Here is a 25,911-nt window from a genome sequence, read left to right on the forward strand (position 1 = left end):
AGAGAAACAGCGCCCGCTAGCGTTCGTTCATTACAAGCGTGGACAGTTTTTGCCGTGCATAATCGGAACGTTGGTTGTGTGTGACCGCGCAACACCAATGGTCTTGGAACCAAGACTAGCCAGTGTAGAAAATTGGCGCGCCAAGGTAGCACGTCAGAATCTCGAACCCATTATTGCGCAATCCAACTTCGTCCCCGCACGCACAAAGAGGCTATTCTAATGCGTATTCTTTTCTTAAGACATTTTGGGGACGAGTTACGACCACCCCCACCTATCGAGAATTTAAAGGGAAATTGGAAATAAAGTAACATCGTCAATTTTTATTCATTCATCGTATCTCATAACCAACGACAACGTGGAGGAAACTCCTTTAATATCTTTGGTCATTGATTGGAAGTTAGGCAAATTTTATCCATGCTTTTCAAAGGAATTGTTCACACAAAAAATACAAATTTTAGTTTCTAAAATCTCTGTCTCGGTTTTCTAGTGTATTGCTCATGATTGTACCATTATAAAAATAGGGACCACTAACTTGTCACAGCGCCCTCTACAATATCCGAGATTCGTTTAACAATGATGTTAAAATGTATAGAACTTAGGGGGCCTTTATGTCCATGTGCGCAACAAAATGGCGGAGGGGAGCGCTGAAAGAGAACGACAAGGAGGTCGAAAAATGGACAAATCTCACGAAAATGCGCCCAATGAGGCCGAACAGAACGGTGAAGAATTAGAACCGAACTTCGACGATCCAGAGGACTTCGTTGATACTGTGAAAGATGATGGTAAATAGTGTTTTTTGTAATTTTTGTTCATGCTAATTAACCGTATGTTTCGCGCAAAGTCACAAGTCAGTCAGTGCAACACTGCAACTGCAACTGCAAGGAAGTGTGGTGGGAGTAAAGAAGTGCAACCATCATGACCATAAACTTGTCCGTTTTTCATGACATGAAGGCGCAGTACGAATTACAAACTCGGTAAATCGACAACACTCGGACTTCCTCTGTATTCTTGACCCTATTTCTTATTATGTCTCAAAATCGTAAAAAGCCTGTCTGCCTGTGAAAAACATGGATTTTTAATTTATTAAAAATTAAGTGAATTGACCTGGTGACCCTTGACCCACGTTTTAACTGAGCCAGTCCTTGGCCATTAATGTGAGTCGATCATGGTTCGTTTTGAGCAATGTTTTGGGGAAAAGTTTCCTTATGGCGCTACCACTTTTTATAATAATTATAGTATCTAAATTACCTCAATGAGATATCCCTTATTGTAAAAATTAGTGAAAAAGTGGTGGCGCTGTACGGAAAGTTATCAATTTTTTTAGCCTTTTGTGAGCGTAGGAGCAGGCTTTTTTGGCTGAAACTTGGCCGTCTTTCCCCCCAGTGAATGAATTTAATTCAAACCTTAAAAAAACACATGAACATGATGAACTGATGAGATGATCGACAGACATCCCTCATCAAATTCATACTGTAGGCCTAGACCCAGTAACTGGGGCGCTGTACTCCTTTTCAACAATTTTTGACTTTATCTGTCGCACCAGCGCCCCAGGGAATGGCACAGAATTTTAACGAATACCCAGTTTTTCGCGACACCCAGCCACAAAAAATGCCTCAAAATGACAAAAAGACCAAACAAACTAGCTCAAAAATCGCCTACTCTATTCTCGATACGTCTAGGATGTAACATCAGGCACTTAATTGTACTCACGATCATTTTTTAAACTCCAAATCGATGATTTTTAACTCCGCATCGGGAGCGATTGACAAGTCTGCGATTTTCGGATGTGTATGGTAACGAAACATGGCGTCGCGTTGTGGGTGGATGTCCATCAACGGCTGTTTAATGCTACACTTGTTACAGGCGTTGCAGCGAATGCTATACATTGTACACGGGGATGGGTACAGGCGCTGCAGCTAGCGAGTGCCCACGTGCGTTCAATCATGGGCAACGTAACTTACACGGTGCCGGATTGTTGGAAAAATATCAGAAAGGGGGTGAAAGGTTCTCAGAAAGGGAATATTGTCTGAAAGAGGGGATTTTTCTGGTCATCGCCCCCCCAAAAAAAAGAAAAAAAAAAAAAAAAGGGGGAAAAATATGATAAATAAATAAAAACCGCTGTACTTCATCTAGGCCTACGATTTTTGTGCACGGTTAAATTGCTTCTTATAATGTTTAGTGCTGCCAGTGTCACTGTAGAATTTTTTTTTTATTTATTTATCATCTTTTTTCCCCTTTTTTTTTTTTTCCTTTTTTTTTTTTGGGGGGGGGGGGCGATGACCAGAAAAATCCAGACCAGCAGACTTCATCCAGAACCATCCAGCCTCATCCAGCAGACTTCAGACCAGAAAAATCCCCTCTTTCAGACAATATTCCCTTTCTGAGAACCTTTCACCCCCTTTCTGATAATTTTCCAACAACCCGGCACCGTGTAAGTTACGTTGACCATGATTGAACGCACGTGGGCACTCGCTAGCTGCAGCGCCTGTACCCATCCCCGTGTACAATGTATAGCATTCGATGCAACGCCTGTAACAAGTGTAGCATTAAACAGCCGTTGATGGACATCCACCCACAACGCGACGCCATGTTTCGTTACCATACACATCCGAAAATCGCAGACTTGTCAATCGCTCCACGATGCGGAGTTAAAAATCATCGATTTGGAGTTTAAAAAATGATCGTGAGTACAATTAAATGCCTGATGTTACATCCTAGACGTATCGAGAATAGAGTAGGCGATTTTTGAGCTAGTTTGTTTGGTCTTTTTGTCATTTTGAGGCATTTTTTGTGGCTGGGTGTCGCGAAAAACTGGGTATTCGTTAAAATTCTGTGCCATTCCCTGGGGCGCTAGTACGACAGATAAAGTCAAAAATTGTTGAAAAGGAGTACAGCGCCCCAGTTACTGGGTCTACTGTAGGCCTAGCATTGACAATAACAAAAATGTTATTTCAAAATAAATTTCAGTTTTACATCAAATTAAAGTTCTTCTGAGGAGAAATTCAATGGTGCAAACTCCACTGTCATAGGTGCTTTCGTTAATTAGTTATGCGTTTCAATAGACAACAAACATGCAGGCTCTTCTGGTCGCAGACTGAGGTAAAAAGATTGTTAAAATGTAAGACCCCTTGCACTGTTAAGCTTGCCGCCCTATCCCTTAACGCGCACTCAATGTCCAAAAATTAGAAGAAGAGAGTTTTATTGACCTACAGGAGTAATTGGAAGCTCGGACAGTATGACAGGTTGAAGTAACATTAATTTGAAAAACCTCTTTTATTGTGTGAGGCCAGAATAGGAAATGTAAATATCACACTACCTCTAACAATGCTATTTACTGAATGACGACACTGACAAAAATCATTGACGTTACTGTGCTGTGCTACTGTGTCTGCTGACAGTGTAATTTTCTGCTATCCCAAGTCTTGACATATTTTTGTCTGATTCAAATTTTGTAATTAATGTGATTTCGGAAGATGTAGGCCCTTATTTGAAAACAATGCTGGGAAAAACCTCTCTCTTTTTTAATATAAATGCAATTATAATTATGGCAGGCCTACCTGCTACAAGTCAATTAGTTATTGTGAAACTTATATATACTATTAATTAATTAAACAAGAATCTTAAAAAGCTAGAAGAAATTGTAAGAATATACATTAAACCAGTGAATAAAGTAATTAAAAAATGTAAAACTTCAAAGCACATTATTGTAAAGTTAAACACAATCACAAACTAGTTTCATTTATTTGCAAAAGACTAGGGTGTAGCAAGTAATGGTTGGTTGATTTCGCACAATGTTCAGGCATAGTGGGAATGAAATGGGAACTTTGTGCGCCTCACCACAATGCCTTTTTGGACGATAAGCAAAAAATTACAGAAATAATAAATTTATTGTTGCCAAAAGTTTGTTTCTTTTCACGATTTACCTTTTTTTTTTCTCAAAGTAAGCACAAAACAAAACAATAAATGGAAACTAGGCCAAACAAAATAAATGTTGTGTTTACGGTAACGGCCCTAAAAAATTCCAGGTAGGTAGGTAGGAAAATAATTTTATTTTGTAATTTTATTTTTATTTTTAAGTTCTTGAATTTTGAGTTATTTGTTAATATTTTAAACCCGTTACCATGAATTATACTAACCTTGTTCGACTCATCAAGTTATAAACCCTCATGTTGGAAAGTGGTAGAATATAAAAGTTTATAAGTTGTTTTAGAAAAAACATAACATAGGTCAAGTTGCAAGCGCTTTAGAAGTTACAAGGAAACTTTTTTATCTTACCATTAAATCAGGGCCATGTTTTAAATGCTGACATCAGTTTTACCAACTTTCAATTTGAGGTGTGGTTATTTTGTTCACATTTTTCATTCCATTGTTGTACACTTACTTGCACTTTACCCAGACTGACGAACCTCCGGGTTGCTGGGTGAAAATGATGTCACTCAGTAGGCTCAGTGGTGCAAGGTGTACCATAACATTAACAACAGAGCCGAAACTCACAACTCACATTTTCCCCAAAATAATATAGCAAAATGAATAAACACTTTTGAGGGTCAAACTTATTATTTTGAATGTCAGCCTGATCTGATCTGAATGTGTGTTGTGAGCACAAACGTGATAAAAGTTTGGCCCATGGTGATCTTCGAAAATATTGAGAAATGTCTTGCTGACATCGATGTTTACCAGCTTCAACTTGGCTGGCTGATGGAGGCACTTTTCTGTTTTCAAGCTAAACAATTTGTTCATGTTACCGCACGAAGAACTGCCTGACGTCGACGCCATGTTTTGATGCAGTTTTCATTCGCAGTCTGTCCGTAGTGTAAAACGTGTTGTAAACGTACGCGGCCGGTCACCCACGTGCTGTACACCACTGACAGCTACACCATGTTTTGTTGTGGTGTCCAATATGCGGCCGGCTGCCAGGGGCCCAATTTCGTTTAGTGATGTACCACTGACAGCTAGCTGTACTGTACTGTTGTACCGTGTTTTGTTGTGGTGTCCAATGTGCGGCCGGCTGCCAGGGGCCCAATTTCGTTTCGTGTGACATTGGATCGCCCCGAAGTACGCTGTGAACACAGCGGGTGCGTCGGGGCCGGGCATCGGGTGGCGCGTGCACCTTTCACAGAAAAAATTGTGGCAGTACAGTAAGCTAGGCTAGGCGTGGGCCGGGTGCACAAGTTTTGATATCGCCATGATTTTTGCAAAAATGCATTATTACACTGGTAAGTCGTAATAAACAGTTTTAAAGTGAGGCAACATGTTAAAATTCTCATTTTAAATTTTACCAACTCACAAAATATTTAGAAAAATGTTTTGAGGTCGGCAATTCGGCCGCAAAAAATTCAGGTCGGTCGGGTTACCGTAAACACAACATTTATTTTGTTTGGCCCTAGTTGAGAGGCTCTCAAATTTATTTGAAGTTTTCTGTAAATTATGGTGCTGACCTGTGTATCGGAATTGTGTACAAAAAGGATTGACTCTTGGACAAATTGATTAATTGGACCTAAAAGTTTACTAAATTCAAGCTTCCATTAACAACTCGGATTAAAGACCTTTCTTTTGTTGATAAACAAATCGCCTTGGTTGGCAAAGATGGTCAACTGAATATTAGTAAAACACTCAATCATTTCAATAGATGTTTTAACCAAAGTCACGATTTCTGCCAACTTTTCCAGTGTAATAAAATACCTTCAATAGACCTAATTAGTTGTTTGTATTCAATGTTTTTTTTACATTTTTACGAACAGTAGTGATCTGTTTTTGATTCGCATTTATTGCTTTTCCTAATTTTCCAACCTGGGTTGGCAAAAACTCGGCTGTGATTGCAAAAGAAAGGTCTATAAATACAGTTTTTATTGATCAGAACGCCTGTATTTAAAAAATTTAAGTAATTTCTCAAAAATTTTTGTTCTTAGAACTTCTCGGGGATATCCTGAAGCAGCGCCCTCAACGAGCCATCGGCAGCGACTCGGTCATCGTTGTTGACAACATCCCAAATGTCGGTCAAGACCGACTGCCAAAACTCAAGAACGTCATCCGACGAATCTTCAGCAAGTTTGGTGAAATCATCACCGAGCATTACCCAGATGAAAATGGCCTCACCAAGGGGTAAGTCAACAACGGTTGAAAGTTGGAAGTTTAAAGTCAGAGCAAAGCTCAAACACACATCAAGACAGTGGTTTCCTTAGAATAATTTAAGTTTTTTGAGGTTTCCACGTTTTCAATACGCCATATTTTTATATTGTAAAAAATGTAAGTATTCAAGTTGTAGCAGCTATGTTGTCTCAACATTTTAACTACAGCCAGGGCGGCCTGTATGTTGTGACAAAGCACACTTCAATCGTTCTATGCCTATTAGAGTTTGTTCACAATGTTTGAGCTTTGTTCAAATTATGAATAAAGTCAAGTTTTTAAAAGGTATTTTAGTGTACTGCACAACATACATTTTAGAGAGCGTGTATATGTTTTGACCATCGCATCATAAATACCATCTTTAGTTTGTATAGGTGAATTATTCATGTTAAGATCATCATTTTGAGTAGTTCAAACAGCTAGATGGTGTGGTTTGGTTTGTCATTTATTTGCTAACAGCTGTAAATATATTTTTTTAAATCACAAACGATGTTAGCTCTCAATTTAATTATCTTAATCGGTTTTCGTTAACACAAATAGCCATCGAGGAACAAAGATCAAACTGAATAATACAAATCAATAATTGCACTAAGTGTGCTTACATTGTGTCCAACAGCAGTGAACGGTGTGCTAGATTTTATGGGAAAGTTAAGGTCTATTTAAAAAACAAATTCCTGAACCAAAAAAATCATCTTTGTACAATCTTGTAGCAAATGGGAAAAACTTTTGCTATTCATTCCTCATGTTCCTCTTTGAAGAACCAGCATCAGCATATGTTCTTAAAGACAAGTAGAGGCAGGCCTTATACCTCATGAGGGCCAGGCCTGTTACTTCACAGAGGCATCGCAGACGACTGTCTCAATGCCACCTGGTCATTGCCTTGGTGCCCTTGGAAGACGCCAATCAAAATTCACAGTTTCCTCATAGATTTCCCTTTCCCAAAGAGAAAATATCTTGGTGCCCTTGCCCTTTCAAAAACAAAGCACACAGTTCTGATTGCTGCCCTCCATGGCTCCTGGTCATTGCCTTGGTGTCCCTTGAAATGTTCTTATAATACAGAAACTTTACAACTTCCAGATTCAGGTGCCTTTTACCGAGGAGAAAATATCTCAGTGCCCATTGACCTTTCACAATTGGAAGCATCAGGCCTGAAGAGGAATGGTTTTTTTCCTTCTTTTTCAAGTCATTATTTTAAATATTTTTGACTTGTCATTCTTTTCAGGTTCATATTTTTGGAATTTTCCTCACCGGCGAACGCAATGGAAGCCGCTAAGCAGATGAACGGATACCGGTTGGATAAGACTCACATGTTCTCGGTCAACCTGTTCTCAGATATAGACAAGTAAGTTTGCTTTGATTAAACTTTAATTTTAATAGATTTGGTTATTTAACATTGTTTTCAGTGTTTTTGTTTTCTGTTTTATAATAATAATAAATAACTTTCGATTTATATAGCGCCTAATAACTAATACTTAATTCTCTAAGCGCTTTACATTAGTGCCCCGGTCATAGGGCCAATAACATCCCTTTTTAATGTTTCTCAGCTCCCTTGGGAGTATACAACCTGGGCAACAGTTATATCGCTCCAAAGGCTTTTTCATTCACAATATCAACCTCTACCCTCGCAGGTACCCATTTATTCCCCTGGGTGAAGAGAAGCAATTATAGTAAAGTATCTTGCTCAAAGACACAAGTGTCACGACCGGGATTCGAACCCACAATCCGGTGAAAATGCACCAGAACTTGAGTTCGATGCTCTTAACCACTCGGCCATGACACTCTACACTGTTTTAGTGGCCCAGTGATTTACAGAGAATTTTTTTGATACTGTTACAATCACAAATTCATATTTAACGTGTTGCTGCTCAGTTCTGTTGCCTCAAGGCCTCAGCTCCAACATATCTCACAGACAAATTGTCCATCAAAGAGCCTGTGGCGTGTCGTGTCCGAGCAGTCGTGGTTACCGCATCCAAGCTTTGGTGTTGTCAGCAGCAGAGTGTGGATACAAATCCTGCTCATGACACTTGTGCCATTGAGCAAGGGGCGTGACCATAATTGTTTTTAAGATGTGTGAGGGAAACCCAGGGACTTATTTGAGGGAAAACAACGGCGATCATGTAAAGGACACAGTGCCCCAACCGGATTTGCGAGGAACCCTTAAGCCACACCCACAACCTTCACACAAACCCTAACCTTCTGCAACCCATCAAAATCCAACCACTCATTTTGTGTTATTTTGTTGTACTGGGACTGTCCAAGGCAAAATATTTGCACCTGCCACTATTAACTATGTGAAAATTGTGATTTTTTTGTTGTCGTTAGGTATGCCCAGATTGAGGATAAATGGGAGCCACCTAAGCCTGAGCCTTACAAAGACTTTGTGAGTAAATTTTATCTTCTGAATGGTGTTGATTATTTTTATTGAACAGTCAGCAAAGATTATCCTTATATCCACATTTCAGTCAGCAGAAGTGCTTCATTTCATAGCAACTTCTCGTGTTACAATTGTGGTAGAACAATGAGGTGTGGTTTGGCTTTATGACTCTTCATTGTTCTTTTGGATAGTCAGCGCCAATTTGACCACACCTATCTGTTTCTGAAAGTTGACCTTTTTCGTTGTTCTACAAAAAGGCCATAGTTAATGAAACGGACAATTTTGCTTTTGAGTCAATTAGATGTGTTTGTTTTCAATGGTAATCATAAATTATAATAATACATGTATAGCGCTATACTAAGAACAGAGCGCTGTACAGGAGACGAGGATTACAAAACAAACTAATAAGGATTGGTTGTGGAACAGGAATATCTTCAGGAGACTTTTGAATACAGGCATTGAAATCACTTTTCTCAGACTGGCAGGAAGCTCATTCCAGAGATGCGGGGCATGCCATGGCGAATGAGTTATCCCCAGCCTTCCTTCTAGCTCTGGGACAGAAAGTCGAGTCTGGTCATCTCATGAGCTAAGTCGATGCCTCTTTGCATCAGTAGTATTAGAGTTGTGGAAATGGCTTGTTATTGTATGCCAGGGTTCGACCTTAACGCTGGTCCGCTGGCCAAATGCCAGTAGAAATCGCGGCGGACCAGCTGAAACACCTTGCCAACTGGTCCGGCTGACCAGTCAAAAATATCGGCAGCGGTACTACAGAACTATGACTATTATTTAAATGTTTTTAGGCTCGAATAAAACATAAAAACATTCACTCAAGGTTTGGATAAAACGTAAAAAAATCACCCGAAGTGCCGCTGAACGCTGGCAAACTTCCCACGATAACACATACACATGTACACACAGCGCAAAATCCCATCATGCAACGTAAATGCTTGTAGTCTTCGTATTAGTTCACGTGTGCCAAAAAGTGTAAGAAACATTGATCGCTAGAGGGCGTTTCAGAATATTCGATAGTGTGAGAATAGACGCCCTCTATTGGTGAAAGTACGCGATAGCTTACAAAACTAGCTTCAATCGCCTTGACAAAAGACCACAAAGCAAAACACATTCTGTCAGCAGCAGCATGGTCGTCGTCGTCAACGGAGCAGATTTCCGTGTGGGGAAAAGAGTCTAGCGTGTTTACGAAAAACGAGCGAGACGGTGAGGCTTCATTGAACAAAAATTACAAAGTTAGGATACTCTTGATGAGCAAAAAGGAGTATTTAATTGGGATTAGTATGGTTCTTCCGTCCTGATTTTGCTTAATTTTTTTTGTTATTTGGGGCTTGTTTTTTTTTGCGGGCGATCGGTGGGCGATCTAGTTTTGCTCCATGGTTTTATTGGTCAAATATAATGCGCGGTTGCTTCGTTGTTTTTTTTTGCAGGTTCAAATTTCAAGAAATACTTGGGTTCTCGAATGCAACACCTCCATGGTTTAACAAAGGCGCAGTTGTTTTTGCTGCTTTTAAATGAATTTTTTCTTCACAAAACAGACAACGGCACCGACCATTCCGTACACATAATTAAAAAAATACCGTAAAACGCCGTATGCTTCTCCATGGATGTTGCAACTATTTTGATGTCTACTTTTTGTTGTTTTTTTTCTGGACGAAAGTGGGAAGATTTTGGGAACTTCGGTTGTCGGTACGATGTATTGTGTTTATGAATACTTAATATTAAAAGTACAAACAGGCAATGTTTATACATGATAAAATAACTTAAGCGATCGCACGTAAACCCTCCCCACTGTAGATTTGAAGGCAATACATAAAAAGTTAATATTTTTAACAGTCGGTTTTAAAGTGGTTTTTTTTGTTAAGTAAAACAATAAAAACAAATTCATACAAATGTTCTTCGTACTTGAGAATACTTCGATGTCCAATGCTTACAATAAACCGTAGACTAAAAAATTACCTAAATAAAGATCATGTTAAATTTTCCAATTTGCTCTCACAAATAATTTGACCTGTTTTTAAATTAATTTTAATAAGATTATTATTACTTTTTTTAAAGAAAAAATACTCTCAAATTAGTGAGCCCCCTTACGAACACAATAACTTGGTACACATAAATAAAGTATGGCTTCCAGTGCAGTTAAGTTGACGTTGCAATTCATGTTGAATTTTGAAATAGCGGCGATTAAAAATCGAGCAGTTGGTATACAACAGTATTTTTTTAGTTAAAAAAACATATAAAAAAATTTGACGGACCAGTCAAAAACCTGGCGGACCAGTGAAAAATCAAGCCAACTGGTCCTGCTGGCCAGTTGAAAAAAAAGTTAAGGGCAACCCCTGTATGCACATGTTGGGATACAACAAGTGAGAATACTGGTCTTTGATAATTACCAAATGTGTCCAGTCCCTTTCATTACCTTCTTAATTTGACTTGATGCTCTTGTAGGGCAACATGAGGTCCTGGCTGCAGGAGCAAGACTGCAATGACCAGTACAGCGTCATCTTTGACGGTGGGGAGAAGACCTCCATCTTTGCAAACTCCTCCACAGATGCCACTCTTGTGGAAGAGCGAAAGGTAAGAGAACATCATCAAAGACTTGTTTTTCAAGTTGTTTCACTGAGCTGTTTTTTTTTTATATTTCAAACGTGCAGTGCTGTACAAAACTGGAAAACCTGTGGGCAGTAAGTTCTTTGCGTTTGTTTGCCAGCATTTTCGGAGCTCATTCTTCATTTTAGCGCCATAAAGGTCAAGATATAAAAGAACTAAGTTATGTTTACCCTTTTTATTATTCATCTAGAATGTTTATGAATTTTTTTTTAAATCCTCTCACTGACTCTTACGATTTTGAAAAGTTCCCCTCATGTTTCGGGTAATGGAACCAATAAAATGGATTCGGATATTGACGCCTTTTTTTGTGTACCCTGATATCTGATTGCCCAGCACAGGCCTAATTGCTTTTAGGGCGTTTATTGTAAAGCAACACCATGAGCGCGTTAAGAGTTTCCATTATTGTTATTATTATTTATTTATTTCTAGCATTGGACAGAGACGTATGTAAGGTGGTCACCTCAAGGCACCTACCTCTCCACCTTCCACCAGAGGGGTATTGCCCTGTGGGGAGGACCAAAGTTTGAGCAGATCAAGAAGTTTCTTCACCCCGGCGTTCAGCTGATTGATTTCTCCCCCTGTGAGAGGTAAGTCGTGTGTCCAGGTAAACTGTCCTTTATAAATGGTCTGCTGGCCCCGCTGGCCTGGTTCAATGGCCAGCTGGGCAACATTTCATGGGTCTGCTTACCGTCAAATTCTGTGCAATGATCACCATTCTGTGCTTACGGGGCAAACGAATTTCTGTAAAGAATGACAAGAAAAGTTGAGTATGCAGGCACACTGCCTTAATATTCCCTGCTTATCTGTGAAATACACTTGACATAAGCGTGAATTGTCCTGCTTCTGTATCAATGATTCTCTGCTTCTGGAAAGCACAGCCATGATGTTACCCCCTGGTCGAATGGCTTCTTAAAATTTTGATGCAATGGTGAAAATACATCCTAATATTGTGTGAGTCCGAAAAAAAATTGTGACAAACAATGCTAAAAAGTAGGTAAACACATTGTTTGAAGTCAGCTGTAGAATGACTTCATTTCAAAGGGGAATATTTCACAGAGCAAATGATTCTCCTTTCCGATTCCTGTACTATATGTTAATATGTTTTTTTGTTTTCAGATACCTTGTGACATTCAGCCCACTGATTGACATGAGAGACGAGCCTCAAGCCATTATTATATGGGATGTACTCACTGGCAAGAAGAAGAGAGGTTTCCACTGTGAGAATGCAGCACACTGGCCGATATTCAAGTGAGTAATGCATGAATGGAATTTCTCAGTTTTTTTCCTCAACCAACCATTCAGATAATTGGTATGAACAAAAATTGCAAAAGAAAAACCACAATTTACTGACATCCTTCACACATTTTCAACATAGTCCTCCAGATCACTGAAGTTTGGTTCTGTCTCTGTTTAAAAAAAACTCTTTGAGCCTTTAAATTTTCTTGAAATAAGAATAAGCAATCACCGATGGAGAAAGAAATGGCCCAAATTATGTTGTCTTTCTGGTGATGCACAGAGTCTGTAACTCTCCTGAGTTGTTATGTTTTGTAGGTTACAGGCCTAGAATAAGGAGGGCTCAGACTCACTGGCCCGTTTCTTTTAAGAATTTGGGAATTAAGTCTAGGTGCCATGCAGAATGTGTCCTTGTGTGTAAATACCTTTTTTTTAACCCTCCTACTATTTGACCATTAATGTTATCAACATGGCTTTTAAGGGTATGCGCGAGTTTCCTTGAAGCCATATACAGGGGATCAAAGTGGCCCTAACCAAATTTGAGCTCATGTGAGACTTGCACAGTCTATAACAGTTTTATAAATTCCTTGACTAAAGAAAAATAACTATCTAATACTCAATCAATTTTTACCATAAATTTGATTTAAAAATGGATACACAACTATGCAAGTTTAACCTGTAATGGCACATGGATCAGGGATGACCATTTGTGTCCAACATCACAAAAGGGTGTAACAAAAACATGGGCCCAGTTTTAAAAATCTGTTAAAATTTTAAAGTTTTACTTCTTTTAAATTCCATTTTATATTTGTCTGATTGTGCGCTCCAGGTGGAGTCATGACGGCAAGTACTTCGCTAAGCAATCTACGGACATGCTAAGCATCTATGAAACGCCATCTTTTGGATTACTGGAGAAGAAGAGTATGAAGATAACGGATATCAGGTAGGTCAAGGGTCACACGCAAGAGAGATGGGTTGTGCAGCTTCATTTCCAACTAGGAAGCTTTTATGCGATCCAAATTGAGACTTTTGTGTTTGTTTTGATTGATGTGGTCCCGCTTTCCAAAACAAAGGACTCTGAATGAAAGGGATATGAACTGGGGTTTTTGTCAATGTTGCGCAGATATTTAGACATTTTAAAGTAAGGTACAATAACAGTCTCCAGTAGTTTCAGCCAAATACATGGCGAGTCATTCGAATGTTGAATCCGTCCAAGTTTATTAGGTGGCAATAGCGTTTACAAACAGAAACTTTAGAAACGAGTTATGCTCGAACTGTCAAAAATTACCAGTTTATATTTGCTGCCCTCAAAGATTATTTACCCACAATCATGAGATTCACTCTCGCTTCCCCCATATTGTCGAGACAATACTCACGTACAGTTCTCTTATTGACATGAGTAAGGAAAAGCTGATTTGTCCTTACTGGAGCAACCTATTAGGCCAAGGGTCTATTTCACAAAGAGTTAGGTTAGGACTAGTCCTAGGAGATATAAAAAACATATGGCTAGTCCTAAGTAACTTGTCCTAACTTGGGATAAGACTAGTCTTGTGAAACCCACCCCCGGATGGGTTAAATTTGTAACTAGTCCTACTTGTAACAGTGTCTCTAAAGAGTCGTCTATCTAGCTACAATGTAACACCATGTTAACCCATGTTTCCATCCACAGGGATTTTGCCTGGTCCCCAGCCGACAACATCCTGGCTTATTGGGTACCGGAGGTGAGCGAAAGCCCGGCTAGGGTCACCCTGGTTGAAATCCCCTCCCGCAAGGAGCTCCGAGCCAAGACGTTGTTCAACGTCGCTGACTGCAAGATCCATTGGCAGAAACAGGGAGACTACCTCTGCGTCAAGGTGGACCGCTACTCCAACAAGAATAAAAAGGTCAGGACTATCAAAATCTTTCATGGGTATTGTTTCATTTCTCTCTACAAATTCAGTTAATTACACACTAAAGAGTAACCTTTAGAATGTAAAATGGATGTGGAGAAGGGTACACTGGGGAGATAGACTGAACATTGCGCGTTAAACATTTCCATCTTTTTGGAGGAAAAATCTTTTGTGCATGTTTGTGCACAGTTCTGACTCGCACAATGGCGAACAGGATAGGCGCGTGTGAGTGCGCTGCACATTGAACGAGGGGTCCATTATTCCTGTATATTACCTTCAAACCACAAATCTATTACAGTCTCCTGGCGATAACTAGAGCAAGCTAGCCAAATTGTTGAGACCAATTAAAAACTCTCTCTGCGGTAGTGAAGTAAATAACCATCCTCTATAAGTAGTACTTGTAGTCCTGGCTGATTTGCTACCTTTTCCCAGGTAGTAGTTAAAAAGCAGATCAGTTATTTTCAGAACTTAGGAGTCTCCCAAGATACAAATCCGAAAACCTACTCCGCGGTAGTAGAATATATAGCAAGACAGTTCTCTAAAGAACAAACTGTACCGCAAGTAGATATACACGTGGTGTTACTGCAAAATATTTATCGATATATTTGTTATTTTGTTATTCCATCCTCCAGGTGTCACTGTGGAACTTTGAGCTTTTTCGTATGAGAGAGAAGCAGATCCCTGTGGATCAGGTCGAGGTCAAAGAGACCATTACTGCATTCGCCTGGGAACCCACTGGCTCCCGATTCTGCTGCCTCCACGGGGAATCCCCGCGCATATCCGCGAGTTTCTACAAGATACACGAGAAGGGGAAGGTGGAACTCGTCAGTAAGTTTTCACAGACATTAAATTCTTCCTACTTTAGTCTGATTTCTGATTTGTTTGCCCTTGTATAAATCACAAAAGCGGTGATTAAATAACTTGAATAGTCTGTTAAAATATTCACTGTATGACCAAGTTGATCAGCTCTTGTGCTCTAAACAATAATTTCAGAGAACTCAGTGGTTTCTTCATTCTTCATAAACGCACATAGTATGAGGGTTATCAAGTATTTTTTTATTTTCTTTGACAGAGTGCCTGGAAAGAAAACAGGCCAACACCATCTTCTGGGCTCCTACCGGTCAGTTTGTGGTGCTTGCTGGTCTAAGAAGGTATGTAGATAATGTTGGTTTCCTTTTACCTCAAACAGATGAACTCCAGAGACAAACATTTTCTTGCTTGTGTCCATGTTAACCCAGAGCTGTTTATTGAAACAGTTGTGGCAACTTCTGATTAAATTTTGCTATATTTGGACCGGTGTCCAGCAACCAGATGACGCCAAAAAATGTTCCCTTAATGTCGCAACTCAGTCCGGTCAATACACAACTTTTTAAAGACCGAAGCGGCCATGTTTTTGTATCAAAATGCCCATAGTAGCCGATGTCAAATTAAACAATGATAGGGCCTTTACAAAAGTTACAACGCGCTGGTTTTTTAAAGGTTTTTAAAGAGAACCATTACTACCATTTGTTAACGACTGTATTTCATTGAATTTGAAAGCTAAGATGTTCCTAATTTTCTGTTTATATATTTGTTTGTGCAGTATGAACGGCACCTTTGAGTTCATCGATGCTGCAGACATGACCGTCATGAATATGACTGAGCATTTCATGGCCACAGACGTAGAGTGGGATCCCACTGGACGCTACGTAGTCACAGGGGTCAGCTGGTGGAGTCACAAGGTCAGGGTTCAATTTATTTATAGAAATACTAAACGCCCCCTCCACATATTGTTCATAAGTATTATCAACTTATGTGCAACTTATTTTTAAAGAATTGCAGCATAAACCCTTGTTCTTTAAAGGTTTTCACCAAAATGGTCATCATATTCAGGGCACTTGAGGCAGTGGACACTATTGGTAATTGTCAAAGACTAGCCTTCACAGTTGGTGTATCTCAACATGTGCATAAAATAACAAACCTGTGAAAATTTGAGCTCAATTGGTCATCGAAGTTGCGAGATAATAACGAAAGAAAAAACACCCTTGTCACACGAAGTTGTGTGCGATTAGATGGTCGATTTCGAGACCTCAAGTTCTAAATCTGAGGTCTCTAAATCAAATTCGTGGAAAATTACTTCTTTCTCGATAACTATGGCTCTTCAGAGGGAGCCGTTTCTCACAATGATTTATTCCATCAACTTCTCCCCATTAGTCGTCACCAAGCAAGGTTTTATGCTAATAATACTTTTGAGTAATTACCAATAGTGTCCACTGCCTTTAAGTCAGTGCTGGAACCAGTGAACATGATTCCGTATATTGACTTTATTGTTAGCAATTCGTTCACAAAACCTTTAGTAGAGCTTTTCATAATTTTCCCATGTATTGAGTTGCACACCTCTGTTTACCTAAATATGTGAATACTTCAGTCCTCTTTTGTATTATCATTGTTTTGTTTATGAGCTTATAGACAATGGACACCTTTGGTAATTGTCAAAGACCAGTCTTTTCACTTGGTGTATCTCAACACATGCACAGAATAACAAACCTGTGAAAATTTGAACTCAATTGGTCGTCAAAGTTGAGAGATAACAATGGGAAAAAAACATCCCTGTCACACGAAGCTGTGTGCTTTCAGATGCTTGGTTTCGGGACCTCAAAATCTTAATCTGAGGCCTCGAAATCAAATTAAAATATTTTAGTGGAAAATTACTTCCTTCTTGAAAACTATGTTACTTCAGTGGGAGCCGTTTCTCACAATGTTTTCTACTATCAACAGCTCTCCATTGCTTTTTACCAAGTAAGCTTTTATGCTAACAATTATTTTGAGTAATTACCAACACTGGACAGTGCCTTTAAGAGAGCAACATAACATTAGATATCTGCTTTTTGGGTTTGCAGGTCGACAACGCCTACTGGGTGTGGAGCTTCCAGGGTCGTCTGCTGCAAAAATGTAACCGGGATCGCTTCTGTCAGCTGCTCTGGCGTCCTTGTCCACCATCGCTGCTTAAAGACAAACAAATCAAGGTAAATGTTGCTATCAGGACCCGTTACAAGTCCTACCCTGCCAGGGGTACAAATGGGTACCTGCGAGGGTAGGGGTTGATTTTATGTATGAAAAGGCCTTACTGCAGCCCGGGCTGTATACTCCCCAGGGAGCTGAGAAAGATTAAAGGGATGTTATTTTCCCAATTACCAGGGCACTAATGTAAAGCACATTGATAAGGTTATTTAAAATGCGCTTTATAAGAACTAGTAAAATGCGCTTTATAAGAACTAGTAATTCAATATGATATGCATCCTAACTAAGTCTGTTTTCTGATTTGTTTGCCCTTGGATGCATCAGAAAAATTGACATCTGCTTAAGCAATGCAAATGTTGTGGGTTTGAATCCCACCCGAGTGATGTGCCTGCGGGGTTTTTCCAGAGTGCTTTATACACCTTGGTGTAAGCTTAAAGACAAAACATAGAAAAATTGTAATTTATTGTCCAATATTTACCTTTATCCTGCTGCCACCATCTTCGTCAGGTCCCCTATGTGCAATCAGCAATAGTGATTACTCTTTATCCAACCAAAATGGGGCCAGACCTTTTTTGTCATCAGAACCTCAATTTGGTAACATTGTTTGATAAAGAGGACAATATGGCTGCCAGCGGTAAGGTTCTAATTCTTATTCTTATCTTCTACCTCTAGGACATTAAGAAGAACATGAAGACGTACAACAAGCAGTTTGAATTGAAGGATCGTATGAGCCATTCCAAGGCCTCCAAGGTAAGTCCATCCTATAGACACTGTCATACCAGACGCAGTAGTGGCTGTGAAATCATTAGCAAAATGATTCTGTTCTGTAACCAGAGTTGTGAGTTCTCATTGTGTTTTTTCGGCTTTCACGATTTTCTCGAGAGCACTACAATTTTGTTTAAAAGAAGTAAATCATTCCCCAAAAGGAACAAGAAATAGTCTGTGGACGTTATGTATACAGTTTTTTACACTGTGGACCTAGACACACTGTGTGCCCTGGTTGGTATGGGTGTAGTACACTTTCTTGAAAGCCTTTGTATGTATATTTTGTATACGTTTTTGCTTTTATTGCTGCTAGAATACTTTAATATTTTTATACTTCCATTATTCTATTTTATTGTTCTATTTGGGATCGGCTGGAGAGGAGAGCCTCTAGACAGGAACTTTTTGGATCTTTTAGGCAATCCTTCAGGCTCCAGCTGTTTCTTTTTCCTTCCTGTATTTAAATTGTTCATTGCTGTGTTTTAAAATGTTTTAATCTAATTAATGTGCTTTTTTGAAATAAATATAAATATATTAAAGTTGCTATGGATGTAGTAAATTTTGTTTAATGGGTAAAGCTTGCTTACAAGTGAGATGTGCTTGTGTGGCTTTCCAGTAAAACAAATAAGACATGTCATGTAACTCATTCTAAACCAATCATAAACAGAGATTTTGTTAGGGATGAAATAAGAACCTCATCCAGAAGTGCACAAATGATACAAATGCTTTTATTATCCAATGTTTTGCATGTATTGTGTTCGTCTGGTTTGCCAATAGTGGTGAACTCTTGCTTAAATTTGATGATAATGTTTCATTGAGACTGGTCTTGGAAATGCACTCAACTTTTATTGTATGCCATTGTATATGTATTTTGTATACCTATTTGTATTGTATTGTTTTTGTTGTTGCTGTTTGTATATTTATATATATTTTATTTCAATTTGTTGTGCTCTTTAGGACCAGCTGGAGCCTCTAGACAGGAACTGTGTTTCTTTAAAGGCATTCCTTTGGGCTCCAGCTTTTTCTTTTTCCTTAATCAGTGTTTTAATTGCTCATTGCCCTATTTTAAATGGTTTTACTTAATTAGTGTTCATTGTTGTACTTTCTATCTACCTGATAAATAATAATATTCATAATTTATTCATTTATATTGTGTCCATTCCATAAAATGGAGGCAAGCGCTTAACAAAATAATTATAAAATTAAATAAATAAATAAATTAAATATTAAAATGAAATAAATAAGTGTATAAAACTATTGTTACAATTCTGCCAACAGGAGTTGATAGAGAAACGCCAGCAGATGCTGGATGAGTTTAGCCAGTTCCGCCAAGCCCAGAAGGAACGCTACGAACAAAACAGGCACATACGTATGGAGCTACGAGACGGTAAGAATGCATTTACTACCTTCCTGAGTTTCAAAAGACCAGTATCCGCACTTGATGTGACCCAGTTTGTACATAAATAGCAAACTTTTGAATGTTTGGGCATATATTCCAAGTCACAAGGAAACAGTGCATGGCATATTTGGCATATTATTGTTTGCCACGGGCGCTGTATAGTACAATTCACACTGAAAGGATTGTTTGACTGATGTCTGATTGTGTCTTGTACGTAAACTATCTTGTGAATAGTCGTGAGCGTTACAAGTGGTTCACCAAACAGTTAGTTGCAGGTATTTTTGTAGTAGTTGTGATGGCAGGATTGTATCGAGTAGTTGACTTAGCAATCAAAAGTCGCAACTTTGAAGCGAAATGGATTATGTCAATTAGTCTGATTTTGACGTGGTCGTAGCGGCACGATTAACCAAGTTGTTGAGTAACGGTAGTCACCACTCGACTAAGCAATCAATAATCGTGACTTTGACACTAGTCGCCCAGGCTTATACTCGATAAACATATCAAGGTTGTAGCTAGGGCAAATTGGATGCCGGCTAATTTTGTCGAGAGCATGGTCGAGAGGGTGGGTGTACATGTAGGGGCAGCGTAGCGCCTCACAACCCGGTGGGATCAACAGGGCAGCGTCTTTGGAAGCTGAAGATTTTTAGGTTTTGTTTAAGCTTTGATGGGTTCCCGCCCAGGCTCTCTCTTGCCTATTTGTGCCTTGACATAGCCATTGTCAAAGGAAAAAACATGTCCAGGGAGCCAGAGAAAATAAATACTTATTAAGTTTTAAAGCCATTGGACCCTTTCGGTACAGAAAAAAAAAAGTTCACAGATTTACAAATAATTTACAGGGTTTACAGAAGGTAATGGTGAAAGACTTCTCTTGAAATATTAGTCCATGAAATGCTTTACTTTTTGAGAAAACAGTAAAACAATATAAATTCTCGTTAACGAGAATTACGGATTTGTTATAAACACATGTCATGACACGGCGAAAGGCGCGAAAACAGGAGTGGGTTTTCCCGTTATTTTCTCCCGACTCCGATGTCCGATTGAGCCTAAATTTCCACAGGATTGTTATTTTATATATAAGTTGTGATACACGAAGTGTGGGACTTGGACAATACTGTTTACCGAAAGTGTATGATGCAGGCATGAGAATCTTCCGGATTTTTCCGGAATTCCGGATTTTTCACTTCAAAATATGTGGTCTCCGAGTTCAATGTGAATTTGCTATAAAATTCGGGGGGTAGGTTTTGGGGGGTATACATTTGGATTTCTCTAATCCCTCTTCTTTAGTCAGACAATGTCCAGTTTACCTTTGTAATTGTTCTTATCGCGGATCCACACGTACGGCGTTCATGAAAAAACGGCACCTAAACAATAAATTGCCGTCCAGCAACTGGCTCAGTTTACGGCTTGTGGTCTTCCTGGCATCGCGCATGCATAATGGAGCAGCAGCGACCGATGTATAAACTTGCCGCATTCCTTGGTTCGTTTATAGTGGTACGGTTCAATAATGTTTGCGTGTAATGCGCTTGCTGCTGCAGCAAAGATAACACGTGTGGAGACTTTTGAAAGTCTACTGAAAAAAACAATGCACGTGTTTGCACCATGTGTACTGTGTACGTGCAGGTTTGTACACGAACCAATGAGCGGCGCGGCACGAATCTGAGATCGCCGGCAGGCCATGGGAAACTGGTACCTGTTATTGCCTCACAACAGCGACAGATATATTGGGAACCAGCGAACACACTGTGCGTCCGGACGACGTGCTTTCTTCATTGGTTCTATTTCTATGTTGGGGTCTAATCTCAACCTCGTTCCAGTTATACCCTATGCTGAATAACAACCTCTTTCTCAAAAACACATCGCTCTCGCCAAGTATATAGGCCTATATATATTTTAAAATGTGCGTCGCCGACGGATCGTTAAAATCACAAACATTTAACTGCAAAAGAATTTCTTTTACGCAACCGAATTTCAAATCAAGAACCTATAAAAATGGTTGTTGGTGAGAAAAAAAGCATTTTCAAGAGCAGAAATAAGGGATAATTTTTTTTTTTTTTTTGTTCCTTTCTTTTTCCGGAATTGTAATAAAATCGCAGGCGAACCCAAAATTGTTTGAATTGTGTGAGCTTTACATTTTATTTTCCCTTAAACCTATTATAAAAAAATAAAAAAGGAAAAATCACACAAAAGTAGCTCACTTCTACCTGGAAAAATAGGTGCCAGAAATGCATTAGAGACCACCACAGAGCTTCTAAAATAGCCAGAGCTCCCAGGGCCCTTAAGCGGGCCCTGGACCCCGGCCGTAAGGGACTTACAAAAATGATGGAATATTGCTTCGCACACAAAAATGATGGAATATTGACATTTCCAATCAACTGAATTTTTTCCTTTTTTTTTATCATCACCCATTCTCATGCCTGATGATGGCTTTAAAGTAAAATGTGAGGGTAAAATAAATAAAATTAATATTCTGTTTATCAATTGAAAAGCTTGCAGTTGCATATATTCATTCAGAAGGCAATGCAGAGTGGAGAGACAAGTTCAGAAACACAGGATGACGGGACACATGTCCGATCACTGTCGCAAAATCTAGACTATTCCATTTCAAAAAGGAGCACATTAGTAAAATAGAAAAGCCATATTTCACTGAGTTGTATTCATTGACAATTTCTCAACGAAGTGCATTCAATAAACTCAAAAATTGATTCTTGTCATTTCGGTTTTTTTTTCAACAAGTATTAATAGACAGGAAAATCATCTTAATAACATTCTAAATAAAAATGTAATGCAACTTCGACGACTCCACCAACATTGTCCGCCCATCAGAATAACTTTGTTTTCAACCGCCCGCCGGGCGAGTCAACCAAAATTCTTGATCGCCCGCAGGTTTTTTCACTTTTGTATGGTACCAAAAAAATATAAAAAACACGGAAGTGAAGTCCCTAAAATTGGACGACTTTATCTCTTAATTTATGCCCTAAACTATCAACAACCATTTGAATGAACTTGTTGTTTGAGAATTGTTTGTTTTGAACATGTTCTGATCTCTGTTTGCAACAAAATCTTCGTGAATCAACGATCGGTCAACAACACACATTGAGAAATAATTCAATGAACTTTGGCCCGCAACGCCCTCTGTTGGCAGAAGTTGTCCATGTTACTAGAATTCCTCCAAGGCTGTGCATTGTGCATACAGTCTGCAGGCGTGATGCGCAACGTTCGCCAATTCTTTACTCCGTTCGTGAGCGTGTGTTGTGAAGAAGGCTAGCCAAGAAGATCATGAATATGGATTTATTAACAGCCATCAATGGCCAATCACAGCGTGCGGAATCTTGGTTAAGATGGACTTCGGACTGTGTGTGTTATGTGCTGTGCATGCTGCATGAACCAGTGGGCGACCGTGTGAGTATTACCATGTGGTTTTGTGCATCATGGATACACCACGCACGCCGGAGATTGTGCGTGCTTTTTTTAGTACTCCATGAACTCGCAGCATTCAAGCGGCTTATTTTTAAGCAACAATCACGGAGAAGATCGCGGTTTTGGAGAGAAAATTGTTTTGATTGTTTTTACAGAAATAAAATACACATCTAATTAGGAGTTTTACATGATTGTTTTCTTTATTTTTTACTTATTTCAATGGCATTTAAAACAGTTTTACATAAATTTATGCCGGTCGGAGTTTGATATTTTTTGTTGGATCCCGGTCGGCAAAAGCTGGGGCCGGTGATAGCCGACCGGCTCCGACCGTGGTAGCTACAACCTTGAAACATATAATTAAGCTCTGACGTCAATTCCGTTTTTCTATTTTATTTCCCACCAGGGGTAGACACGGACAACATATATGCTAGCGAGGAAGAGGAAGAGGTGGTCGAGTTCTTTGTAAGTGAAGAAATCCTTGAAGTCAACGAATTCGAATACGAGTAATCCTCAGGCCGCCTTCCGAGACACGTACCCGTTTAAATCTCTCTCTGTCTCCCTCTAGTGGCGGAGATTTTCCATCCATTCTCGCTACTACTTTGAACAATTTCTTCTTGCTCATCTGCAAACCGACGAGAGATTTGTTTTTGCGGCAGAGGGACATAAATTTTATCGTGTTGGATTATTATTATTCGCTCTTTTGTTGTTTTGTGTGGCTTTTGGTTCGGAGAGACGTAACCATTTGCCTCTGGATTGCTTTTTGAAAGTCGTCTGTGGTAGTAACTTTCGTATATGTACGTCATCATATTGAAGGGATAAGCATTTAAGGGGAATTCGGATAAGCTCTTTTGCTTGAAAAGTAAGATCGATTTTATTGAAGTTTGTTTAATATTAATCTTTAATTGTACTAGCCTTAAAAGTCACGCGCAATCTCTGCATTATTGTTGAGGTTGAGCTCCGAGTCTGACTGTTATTCTTTGGCTTAATAGAAAGTAAATTTTAAGGACACAATTTTACCCTTTTTGATAGGGTCACTACAAGTAGCTAACTTCCTTAGGATATTTAATAGCATACATATCTAAATACTAGACTAAACTATTCCTTTTTCTTGTTAAAATTGAAACTTGCTTTTAGACATCGAAAAGTTGGGTCATATACAATTTTGAAATTAATTGAATCGGATTTTGAAATCATGCCGAAGTATAAAGGCATCGATAACTTAAAGCCGAACCCAAAATGTCGTTTCTCAGGACTTGGAACACCATTTTTAAGTTCTTCAAAAGTTCAGGGACCCAGGGATATTTTGTCTTTGAATTCCAATGGAAGAGTCTTTTTTAACAGAGGGGGAACCCAGATCTTCACGAAGCCGGTTTCAAAGGTTGTGGAAAGCTACAGTGCCTGTTTCAGATTGTTGATGCTCTTGTGTTGTCAAGTTTTACCTCATGGATATGAACTGACTTCTTTCTATGGAATATATCCCTCTCCCTTCAGGTTGTCTTGATCCTCAATAAAATACCTCTTAGTAGAAGTAGACAAACATTTTGTAAAGGAATCACATTCTTTAACTGAAGTTAAATGTGTGTCTGTGGCTTCATGGCCTAATTTCATTGAGCCGCTTACTAAAGGTACTGGACACTTGGTAATTACTCAAAGTAGTTGCTAACCGGCTTGGTAACGAGCAAACATTGTGAGAAAGGGCTACCTCTATAGAGTTTTTGAGAAAGAGGTCATTTCTCACTCAAATTTATGAACAAAATTGTGTGTCTTTTAGGCATTTGAAAGAATACCTAAAAATACCTATTTTTGCCACAAGGGTGTTTTGTCTTTCATTAGTCTCTTGCTTGATGACTAAGTGAGTCGATTTTCACAGACTTGTTATTCAATGCATAGTGTTGGAATACACCCTCCACCAAGTGAGACTCACAAACGTGTCCACTGCGTTTAATACCAGGTATGTTCAGATCATGCATGATTCATGGTGTGTTCCATTTCTCTAAAGTGCGCTTTTTCGGAACCATCCTGTGTACAATTGAAAAGGTACTTGATGGCGAAATTGCTTCCCAAAGTATCCTCATTGGGTTGAGGTTCTTTAAAGAGTCTTAAATAGAAATATAGTGCTCAGGAAAAGAAATACGGTCCAATTTTACAAAGAGATGGGATTGATCTTAACTGTTTTAAACGTAAATTGCTAAAAGTCAGAAGCACCTTACTGCGACCCGATTGTTGTAATAGACGAATAAGAACCCCATGGGGAAGGATTGACTGTTAAAGACATCGACTATATTTGACATTTGTTTTGTTTCGTTGTTGCATACGTTGCTGCACACGTGAGAAGAAGAAACAAAGCTTTATTCACAAGACAATTCACTCGGGGATTTGCAATGTTGACAACTCTTATAACCAAGCCCATGGTTAGTCAGCAGTGTGCATGGATAGAGTGGGCCTACCTTTATCAATTCCAGGTTTCCCTCTCGAATGATGGTGTTGTTTTCCTTTAAACTTAACTTTTGTTTGCCCTTTGAAAGGGACTGATGGAACCACCCTAATGGCATAATTACTTGCCCTTGAGACCAAAGCCAGTCGCCATGACGTCCCGCTCCTTATAAACTCCATGGGGCTGCCTCCATGCAACTGGTCCTTACTCTATGCTCCATGCTAAAGCTAAACCACTGCCCAGCAAAAGCCGTCAAACGAACATAATTAACCCCTTGCAGTTTTTTAAACCGAAAATCCTGGCTCAAAAAGACCCATTTTTAAAAATTGGCCGAAAAATAAAATGGTCCCAAATCAGTCAAAAGAACAAGTTTAACCCCTTGCAGATTTTTTAACCGCAAATCCTAGCTCAAAAAGACCCTTTTTAAAAAATTAGCCGAAAAATAAAATGGTTAAAAATCAGTTTAAAGAGCAAGTTTAACCCCTTGCAGTTTGTTCAACCGAAAATCCTGGCTCAAAAAGACCCGTTTTTAAAAATTGGCCGAAAAATAAAATGGTCCCAAATCAGTTAAAAAAAAAAGTTTAACCCCTTGCAGTTTTTTAAACCGAAAGTCCTGGCTCAAAAAGACCAATTTTCTAAAATTGGCCGAAAAATAAAATGG

At 39.1% G+C, this 25,911-nt stretch overlaps 1 protein-coding gene across 1 annotated transcript; it reads left to right on the top strand.

The window, feature by feature from the left end:
- The first annotated feature begins 592 nt into the window (after positions 1-592).
- On the top strand, positions 593-24,353 carry LOC139944622 (eukaryotic translation initiation factor 3 subunit B-like). The gene is made up of 16 exons (XM_071941679.1): positions 593-782; positions 5,910-6,102; positions 7,349-7,468; positions 8,449-8,506; positions 10,955-11,083; positions 11,546-11,703; positions 12,233-12,364; positions 13,179-13,292; positions 14,019-14,232; positions 14,871-15,066; positions 15,311-15,389; positions 15,821-15,959; positions 17,118-17,243; positions 17,911-17,988; positions 19,279-19,387; positions 23,220-24,353. The coding sequence occupies exons 1-16, from the start codon at positions 629-631 to the stop codon at positions 23,321-23,323; spliced, it is 2,103 nt and encodes a 700-aa protein (XP_071797780.1). The 5' UTR covers positions 593-628; the 3' UTR covers positions 23,324-24,353.
- The last annotated feature ends 1,558 nt before the right edge of the window (positions 24,354-25,911 follow it).

This window comes from Asterias amurensis, chromosome 11, assembly GCF_032118995.1.
Source record: "Asterias amurensis chromosome 11, ASM3211899v1".
In the NCBI taxonomy this organism is placed as follows: domain Eukaryota; kingdom Metazoa; phylum Echinodermata; class Asteroidea; order Forcipulatida; family Asteriidae; genus Asterias; species Asterias amurensis.

What these genes read in the sequence shown, in the direction of transcription:
- LOC139944622 (XM_071941679.1), top strand. Translation starts at nt 629, where the DNA reads ATGGCGGAGGGGAGCGCTGAAAGAGAACGACAAGGAGGTCGAAAAATG. An exon ending in CTGAGCCTTACAAAGACTTT is followed by an intron (nt 8,507 to 10,954) that starts GTGAGTAAATTT and finishes ATGCTCTTGTAG; the next exon opens with GGCAACATGAGGTCCTGGCT. An exon ending in GTGCTTGCTGGTCTAAGAAG is followed by an intron (nt 15,390 to 15,820) that starts GTATGTAGATAA and finishes TTGTTTGTGCAG; the next exon opens with TATGAACGGCACCTTTGAGT.